Source organism: Osmerus eperlanus, chromosome 14, assembly GCF_963692335.1.
Source record: "Osmerus eperlanus chromosome 14, fOsmEpe2.1, whole genome shotgun sequence".
NCBI classification, from domain to species: domain Eukaryota; kingdom Metazoa; phylum Chordata; class Actinopteri; order Osmeriformes; family Osmeridae; genus Osmerus; species Osmerus eperlanus.
In genome coordinates, this window is record NC_085031.1 from 11,516,063 (window position 1) to 11,525,289 (window position 9,227).

Below are 9,227 nucleotides of genomic sequence, written 5' to 3' on the forward strand. Positions count from 1 at the left end.
TGGGACACCCCCCCCCCCCGCCCAACTTAAAAACAAACCTTTACCACAGTTACTAAACCAGGCATGTTTATGTCGATTGTTGTTAACTGTGTGTTTACGCCCCACAGCTGAGGGGACCGCCCAGGTAGACATCATCACGGAACAGCCGCGCTCCTCCCAGCATGCACTGCAGCCCAGCGACTCCGTCGACCTCAGCGCCTCCTCCGAGCAAGGGGGCGGGGCTCTGGGAGAGGGGGCGGAGACTCCGGAGTCGCCCAACGAGGAGGACATGCTGAGCCGGAGCTCCAGCGGCGGGGCCAACGCCACCCCGGAGACGGCCGACTACACCACGCCGGAGAACGCCACGCCCGACGGACCGCTGGACGCTCCGCTGGGTCCTAACGACCGCTCGCTCCCGCCCAGCGACTCCTCCCAGACCACCACAGAAGGACCCGACTCTGCCGTCACACCCTCCGATGTTGCAGAGCTGGTGAGAGTGTGTGTGTGTGGGTGTGTCGGTGCGAACGAGGATTTTGTAGAATGTACTGTACTGTGCCTAATACTTTTTTTGGGCACAGCACTGTACTTGATCAGTTGAACGAGTGAGCGATGCCGAGTCCTGTCAGTGCCCTTTACATGACACCTGAGGACAGGGCTGTAGTCTAGCCCTGTGGCATGAAGGTTATTAAGAGGGAATCCTGCTGAGCACAGGGTTGTCCCAGTGCCACACCTCTTGGTGTTGGGTTCAGAGGCCATAGTTACTTGTCTCCATATCGGCCAGTTCTGGGTGGTTGAGTGTTCCTCACGTGCTCCTCATTGTGGAGCCAGCATGGCTGGATCAGCACGGCTGCTGTGGGCTCCATGACAGTAGTTTGGGGCTTGAGTCTGGGGTGTCGTCCGGTCCCAGTCGGAACTAACGTGGAGACAAACGTCCCGATTGGACGAAATCCTTTTTACTGTGGTCTGCCCCGACCTCCCCCCCCCCACCCCCCTTCTAACTCCCAGTTCCCTCCCCCTTCACGCGCTCCGTCGCAGTCTCGTTTGCCGTCGCCACGGGCGACCCTGCGGTCTCCGAGCTCTCCTACTTCCACCGAGGGGCCGGACGACAGCGACAGCGACACGTCCTCAGCCGGCTCCTCCTCCTCCACGTCGGCCGTCTCCTCCTCCTGCTGCTCTGTTGTCTCCTCCTCCACTAGCGGCAGCGACAAGGTCAGCTGATTGGATGTCTTTTTGTTTCTGTTTTGTTTTTTTCGGTGGGGGAGGGGTGGGGCTTGCCTGCCTGCGTGCTTTGCCGTGAACCGCCCCCACAAATTTTTTACCCTCGCTGTTTCGTTCGCCCGTCTGTCAGCTTGACCTTTGAACTGACCCATGCACGTGACTGCCCCCGACCTTCTCGTAACGTCACCGATGCGAAGGTCTGTCAGCTAAACCTAACCCCCCCCCCCCCCCCCCCCGCCTCAGCCTGTCTGGGGGCAACAGACATCTCTGTGGATCTCTGGAGATCTGGGATGATCGCAGGATCGCTCTCAACCCCTAAACATACTGCGGTCGACCCTCCCTCTCTCCTGACCAATCCCGTCTCCTCGTCCTTTGAACCCAGGGAACGAGGACAAGCATGGCGCTTGTTTATTGTTTATTGGTGCGCTTCACAGGCCGCTAAACCTACTTGGCTGGTACCCCGGACGTACCTGTCTGTCAGCCCGTCACCCGGCAGCATGGCCCCTCCACGGGGAAGGAGAGTGGGAGCTGGCCAGGGTCATGTCTGGTGACACAGAGGAGAGACAGCCCTCTGATACTGAAGTGTCGGGCTGGGCTCCAGTCTCAGTCCGTACGGATGATCCCCTGCTGTTCATGCATATGCATATCGCTTCTTTGTGACAGTAGAGGTTTGAAGGTGGTGTGTGTGTGTGTGTATGCGTGTGCGTGTGCGTGTGCGTGCGTGTGTGTGCGTGCGTGTGCGTGTGCGTGCGTGCGTGTGTTTGCGTGCGTGTGTGTGTGCGTGCGTGTGCGTGCCCTCCCCAGGTCCTGGACGGCAGTGAGAGCCAGTACTCAGGGATGCAGATTGGAACGCTGCAGGACGAGGAAGAGGAGGGGACCGGCCCTTCCTCCCTGGAGGAACACACACAGCCCTTCTCCCAGTCCGCCCTGGGTACGCCCCTCCCACCCCTTAACAACAACCAACGCTAAGAAGAAGCTGTTGTTGTTGTTGTTGTGCTTTACTGTTGTCTTCCCCCCTCCCCCAGCTCTGAGTAAGCCCCACCTGCTGGAGGGCAGAGGTCACAACAGGCAGGCGTCTGACAGCAGCGTGGACCACTTCACCCCCACCGAGGAGGCGCTGGAGCCCGAGCCAGACCACAAGGTAGGTGCTTGCACGCTCGCTCCATCGCGCGCTCGCCCCATCGCGCGCTCGCCCCATCGCGCGCTCGCCCCATCGCGCGCTCGCCCCATCGCGCGCTCACTCACTCTTTTGTGCGTGCCTCCTCCTTTCTCAGCCGTCGAGAATCAAGGGCCCCATTGGCCACTACACAGACCAGGGGGCGGAGCCACTGGTGCACTGCACTCGGCTGCTCGCCGCCTCCTTCCTCCTGACTGGACAGAAGAACGGTGAGGGAGCTCTGACCACCACCTCCGGTCCTGTGGACCGCCAGAGTGTGTGTGTGTGTGTGTGTGTGTGTGACCCGTGGATCTGACCTGTGTGGTGTGTGTGTGTGTGCTCTCGCAGGTCTAGTCCCAGACAAGGAGGTGCGTGTGAGTGTGAAGGCGCTGGCCGTCAGCTGCATGGGCGCGGCCGTGGCGCTGCACCCCGAGGCCTTCTTCAACACCCTGTACCTGGAGCCGCTGGACGGCACCCCTGTGGGGGGTGAGGACACACACCACACACTCACGAACATCCCCAGATTCACTCACAAACATCGACACATGAATATGAACACCTAAATACAGACACACACACACACACACACATGTAAATTTCATGCAGACAGATGAGGACCTACACCCCCCCCCTCTCACCCCTCGCTCTCCCCTGCTCCCCCCCTACAGAGCAGCAGTACATCAGTGACGTGCTGGGCCTGGGGGCCCACGGGGACCCCCAGATCCGAGGGGCCACCGCCATCCTGTGTGGGGCCCTCATCCAGGCAGCCCTCACCAAGACACGCTTCAACATCCACAGCTGGCTGGCCAGCGTACACAGCACAACTGGTGAGAGAGAGAGAGAGAGAGAGGGAGAGAGAGGGAGAGACAGACAGACAGACAGACAGACAGAGTGAGGGAGAGAGAGAGAGAGAGAGGGAGGGGGAGAGGGAGAGGGAGAGGGAGAGAGAGGGGACATACAATGAGAGAATGTGTTTGGATGGTTGGGTGCCTTTGTAAAAAATTGAACTTTCCTTGAACGGCCGTTTTCTACTTGTTTCTTTTCTTCTTTGTCCTCATCCCTGCTGTGTCGTCCAGGTAACCCTCTGTCCCTGGTGGACCTGGTGCCTGTGCTCCAGAAAACTCTGAAGGATGAGTCCTCCGTTACTTGCAAGATGGCCTGTTCTGCAGTCAGGGTAAGTTGTGTGTGTGTGTGTGTGTGTGTGTGTGTGTGTGTACACACACAAAAATATCTACAAGATTCTACAGTTGTAGTAGGTGTTGATACTGTTGTGTGTGTGTGTGTGTGTACTGTGTGTGTGTGTGTGTTTCAGCACTGCATCATGACCCTCTGCAGCAGCACTCTGAGTGAGCTGGGCCTGCAGCTGCTCATCGACCTCCTGACCCTGAAGGACTGCTCCTATTGGCTGGTCAGGACGGAACTCCTGGAGACCCTGGCGGAGATGGACTTCCGGTTAGCCAGCCCCCCGCCAACATGAAACATGAACGTTCTAGAACACTTTTGTGTCTTTTGTACATATACAGTATTGATTGAGAGATTAAGATTAGATTCATGGCAGTCTGGATTAAAAGGGGAATCCCTTTTAATCCAGATCTGGGGGAATCCTCTATTTTCAGTTTTCTGACCTTTGGAATCAGTATTTTGCCCACTGTTAATATAAGGTAGTAAGAAGTTTGTCGTTCACAGGTTAGTGAATTTCCTGGAGAGGAAAACTGAGAAATTGCACAAAGGGGAGCATCACTACACTGGGGTGAGAACCTTGGAGAACGATAAATTGCGAAACCTTCACATTGTTGCAAATGTTTATTGTAGCAAATATGTAAACATGAATTCATGCACAGAAGATGTAAGAAATAAGGGATTGAATATATGTCTTCATCTGCTGTTCAACCACCTCCCTCCCTCCCTCCCTCCACAGTGCCTGCGTCTGCAGGAGAGGGTGCTGAACGACGTGGTCATCCACCTGCTGGGGGATGACGACCCCAGGGTGCGACACGTGGCTGCCTCCACTGTCAGCAGGTAGCCCCCAACCCTCCTCTCACACACACGCACGCACACACACACACTCACTCACTTTCTCTCTCTTGTGCCGTTTTATTGGGATAATTGATGTCAACGAGTTCTGCCCCCACCCTCCTCCCCCCAGGTTGGTGTCCAGGCTGTTCTATGACTGTGACCAGGGCCAGACTGACCCTGTGGTGGCCATAGCCCGGGACCAGAGCAGCGTCTACCTCCAGCTGCTCATGCACGAGACCCAGCCCCCCTCCCAGTTCACCGTCAGCACCATCACCAGGTAGCACACACACACACTCACAAACACCTTGGGCAAGGCACTTCACCCTACTTGCCTCAGGGAGAATGTCCCTGTACTTACTGTAAGTCGCTCTGGATAAGAGCGTCTGCTAAATGACTAAATGTACACATGCTCACACACACACACACTCAGTCTGATGTGGTGTGCTGTGTGCTCCAGGACGTATCGAGGCTACAACCTGTCCCAGAGTGTGTCTGACGTGACGGTGGAGAACAACCTGTCCAGAGTCATCACCGCTGTGTCCCACGCCCTCACCTCCTCCTCCTCCAGGGCCCTGACTGTGAGCCCACACACACACACACACACACACACACACACACACACACACACACACACACACACACACACACACACACACACACACACAGCTGCTTCCCTTTCTCAGTTGAATTATATATGAATTCATATTTCTTGATTTCTTTACATATTGTAATGAGAGGAATTGTGTGTGTGTGTGTGTGTGTCTTGTTTGTGTATGTGTGTAGTTTGGCTGCTGCGAGGCCTTGTGCCTGCTCACCTCCAACTTCCCAGCATGCAGCTGGAGCACGGGCTGGCACTGCGGCTACGTCAGCTCCTCCGTCAGCCACTCGTCACGCTCCAGCCTGAGCCGCAGCCGGGGCAGGGCGCTCAGGTACACACACACACGCTAATGCACGCAGAGACACACGCTCACATGTGAGAAAGATCACGGGCTCAAGAACACTGAGAAACGCAGAAACACCATTTGGAGACGCTTTTAAATAGAACTTAAAATGACTCTTTCTCTCGGTCTCTCTGTCTATCCTTCCCTCCTTCCCTCCCTCCCCCAGCTTGTCCCAGCCAGGTGTGGGTAACGTGGTGGAGGAGGGCAGGAGGACCCTGACAGTGGGCATGGCCAACATGGTCCTCTCTCTCCTCTCCTCCGCCTGGTTCCCCCTCGACCTGTCGGCCCACCAGGACGCCATGCTGCTGGCCGGCAACCTGCTCGCAGGTAGACACGTGAGCACACACACACACACACACAGACAGATGCACACACATACATGCACACACCCACTCGCATACAGACATACTCACACACACACACACACAGATTTTCACAAAGACAAAGAACATACACAAAACCCAAACACGCGCCCCAAACAAAAACAGCCTCCATCACAACATTGATCCAGCACCTGCCCTCCCACCCCCTCCCCTCTCCAGCGGCCGCACCCAAGTGCATGCGCAGCCCCTGGGCCGGGGAGGAGGAGGGCAGCCCCGCCCCCGCTGCGCCCGGGAAGGTGGAGGAGCCCTGGGCGGCCCTGGGAGAGCGGCCCCTGGTGGCCCTGGTGGAGCACCTCTTCTCACACCTCCTCAAGATCCTCAACATCTGCGCCCACGTGCTGGACGACACGCCGCCGGGCCCCGCCGTCAAGGTAACCTGCTGGTTATGGGATGGATTTGAGCTTGGCATGCTTCGATAATGGTAACAATGTGTTAACATGGCGATATGTCGAGATAAGAGAGTGTCTGTGTCTGTGTGTGTGTGTGTGTGTGTGTGTGTGTACACAGGCCACCCTCCCCTCCCTGGCCAACACCCCGTCGCTCAGCCCCATCCGGCGGAAGGGCAAGGAGAAGGAGGCGTTGGAGCCCAGCTCCACGCCCATGAGCCCCAAGAAGGCCGGCGAGGTGGCGGGGGGGCGGGCGTCCGAAAGCTCCGCCTCCACCTCCGTCAACAAGTCCAGCACCCTGGGCAGCTTCTACCACCTGCCCCCCTACCTCAAGCTGTACGACGTGCTCAAGGCCACGCACGCCAACTACAAGGTGAGAACGCGCCTTGAACACACATACACACACACACGCACATGCAGAACTATATTGGTTCAATCTTCCCAAGAAGCTTGTTGTTGTTGAGATATGTTTTCTTTCAAATTGAAATCAGTACCGTGATTTGTTCTAATTTCAGTCAAAAAATGTTTGTTAAATGTTTGCTGGTTTCCCAGGTAACACTGGACCTTCACAGCACCAATGAGAAGTTTGGAGGGTTCCTGCGCTCCACGCTGGACGTCCTCTCCCAGCTTCTGGAGATGGCCACGCTGCACGACATCGGCAAGGTCTGAACCCCCTCACCCACACCCATCATCATCACCAGTCACTTCACTGATGTTTTCTACTGATTAAAAACAGAAAGCGTTGATGAAAACTATGATCTGTGATGCTCAAGAAGTAAAGTAATGTTGTGTGTGTGTGTGTGTGTGTGTGTTGGGCCAGTGTGTGGAGGAGATCCTCAGCTACCTGAAGTCCTGTTTCTCCAGAGAACCTACCATGGCCACGGTGTGCGTGCAACAGGTAGGTACCAACTGTGTGCGTGTGTGTAAAGGAGTGCCCGCCTGCTAGCATGCGTGTGTGTGTGTGTGTGGGGGGGGTGGCGTACCAGTGCCGCAGTACTGAGCAGTGTACTGTGGCCTCCATGACGCCACCTAGAGAGAGGCTGGTTCCTGCCGACAGGGTCTGTGAAGACTCAGGTTCCCCTGTGCGATGGTTCCATACACTGCTGCCTGGCCCCACTTCTGCCTGGCCCCCACTTCTGCCTGGCCCCACTGCTGCCTGGCCCCACTGCTGCCTGGCCCCACTGCTGCCTGGCCCCACTGCTGCCTGGCCCCACTTCTGCCTGGCCCCACTGCTGCCTGGCCCCACTTCTGCCTGGCCCCACTGCTGCCTGGCCCCACTGCTGCCTGGTCCCACTGCTGCCTGGCCCCACTGCTGCCTGGCCCCACTGCTGCCTGGTCCCACTGCTGCTGGCCCCACTTCTGCCTGGCCCCACTGCTGCCTGGCCCCACTTCTGCCTGGCCCCACTTCTGCCTGGCCCCACTGCTGCCTGGCCCCACTGCTGCCTGGCCCCACTGCTGCCTGGCCCCACTTCTGCTGGCCCCACTGCTGCCTGGCCCCACTGCTGCCTGGCCCCACTGCTGCCCTGGCCCCCACTTCTGCCTGGCCCCACTTCTGCCTGGCCCCACTTCTGCCTGGCCCCACTTCTGCCTGGCCCCACTTCTGCCTGGCCCACTGCTGCCTGGCCCCACTGCTGCCTGGCCCCACTGCTGCCTGGCCCCACTGCTGCCTGGCCCCACTGCTGCCTGGCCCCACTGCTGCCTGGCCCCACTGCTGCCTGGTCCCACTGCTGCCTGGCCCCCACTGCTGCCTGGCCCACTGCTGCCTGGTCCCACTTCTGCCTGGCCCCACTGCTGCCTGTCCCACTGCTGCCTGGCCCCACTGCTGCCTGGCCCCACTGCTGCCTGGTCCCACTGCTGCCTGGTCCCACTGCTGCCTGGCCCCACTGCTGCCGTGCAGGACGCTGCTCAGTGGGACATGTAGTCCCATTCTGACTGTTGCTTTAATTCTGTGTAGTCCGACTTGCTGTTAAAAGTTATTTCAGATATAACACTTATGTACCTCTGGCTGTCTCTCTCTCTCTCTCTCTCTCTCTCTCTCTCTCTCTCTCTCTCTCTCTCTCTCTCTCTCTCTCTCTCTCTCTCTCTCTCTCTCTCTCTCTCTCTCTCTCTCTCTCTCTCTCTCTCTCTCTCTCTCTCTCTCTCTCTCTCGCCTCTCTCTGGCTCTCTCGCTCTCTCTGGCTCTCTCTGGCTCTCTCTGGCTCTCTCTGGCTCTCTCTCTCTCTCTCTCTGGCTCTCTCTCTCTCTCTCTCTGGCTCTCTCTCTCTCTCTCTCTGGCTCTCTCTCTCTCTCTGGCTCTCTCTTTCTTCATCCCTTCTATCTCTCTTTCTCCCCCACCCCTTCGGTCTCTCCCCATGCCTTTTTTTCTCTCTCCCTACACTCACTCCTCACCCCATCCTCTCTCTCCACAACCCCCTCTAGTTGTTAAAGACTCTGTTTGGCACCAACCTGGCCTCCCAGTACGAGGGGGCCCTGAGTGGGCCGAGCCGCTCCCAGGGCCGGGCCCTGCGTCTGGGCTCGTCCAGCCTGCGCCCCGGCCTCTACCACTACTGTTTCATGGCCCCCTACACACACTTCACCCAGGCCCTGGCTGACGCCAGCCTCCGCAACATGGTCCAGGCTGAGCAGGAACAGGACGCCTCCGGGTGGGGGTTCAACACACACCTCACTCACTCACACGTACCCACACTTACACACTCACACAGAAGATCCACCCTGCTCTCTACACCTGTATGGTTTGTTTTCCTGATGTTGGTGTCCCCCCCTCTCCTCAGGTGGTTTGATGTGATGCAGAAGGTGTCCAACCAGCTCAAGTCCAGCATCACAACGTCACTCGCCAGCGAGGAGACAAGGTACACACACACACACACACCCTCCTAATAACATAATATGCCTGGTGTGAGAGGCCAGAAATGGATCAAAGAAAATGAAAGGGTCTGTGTGTGTGTGTGTCAATAACAAAATAATTTTAAAAAGCTTTCATTCCATTGTGTGCGTGTGTGTCCCAGAACGCCATCCACAACCACATCCGTCTGTTTGAGCCTCTGGTGATCAAGGCTCTGAAGCAGTACACCACCAGCACCTCAGTGGGCCTGCAGAGACAGGTGCTGGACCTGCTGGCTCAGCTGGTCAGCTCAGGGTCAACTACTGC

General features: G+C 57.6%; 1 protein-coding gene and 1 non-coding gene across 2 annotated transcripts in view; both read left to right on the top strand.

The window, feature by feature from the left end:
* The window catches only part of htt (huntingtin), a 30,826-nt gene that overhangs the window by 6,519 nt on the left and 15,080 nt on the right, over nt 1-9,227 (top strand). The window contains 24 exon segments of the mRNA XM_062478192.1: nt 108-469; nt 1,015-1,188; nt 2,002-2,128; nt 2,223-2,338; nt 2,472-2,583; nt 2,702-2,839; nt 3,022-3,180; nt 3,430-3,527; nt 3,666-3,805; nt 4,040-4,103; nt 4,272-4,372; nt 4,500-4,646; nt 4,827-4,947; nt 5,153-5,298; nt 5,477-5,637; nt 5,853-6,064; nt 6,201-6,452; nt 6,632-6,742; nt 6,900-6,977; nt 8,498-8,721; nt 8,851-8,897; nt 8,900-8,928; nt 9,085-9,202; nt 9,205-9,225. Coding sequence (XP_062334176.1) covers nt 108-469; nt 1,015-1,188; nt 2,002-2,128; nt 2,223-2,338; nt 2,472-2,583; nt 2,702-2,839; nt 3,022-3,180; nt 3,430-3,527; nt 3,666-3,805; nt 4,040-4,103; nt 4,272-4,372; nt 4,500-4,646; nt 4,827-4,947; nt 5,153-5,298; nt 5,477-5,637; nt 5,853-6,064; nt 6,201-6,452; nt 6,632-6,742; nt 6,900-6,977; nt 8,498-8,721; nt 8,851-8,897; nt 8,900-8,928; nt 9,085-9,202; nt 9,205-9,225 — 3,258 coding nt within the window.
* On the top strand, nt 7,054-7,181 carry LOC134034435 (small Cajal body-specific RNA 14). Its single transcript, XR_009932240.1, has one exon. It is a non-coding gene; the product is annotated as a small Cajal body-specific RNA 14 (non-coding RNA).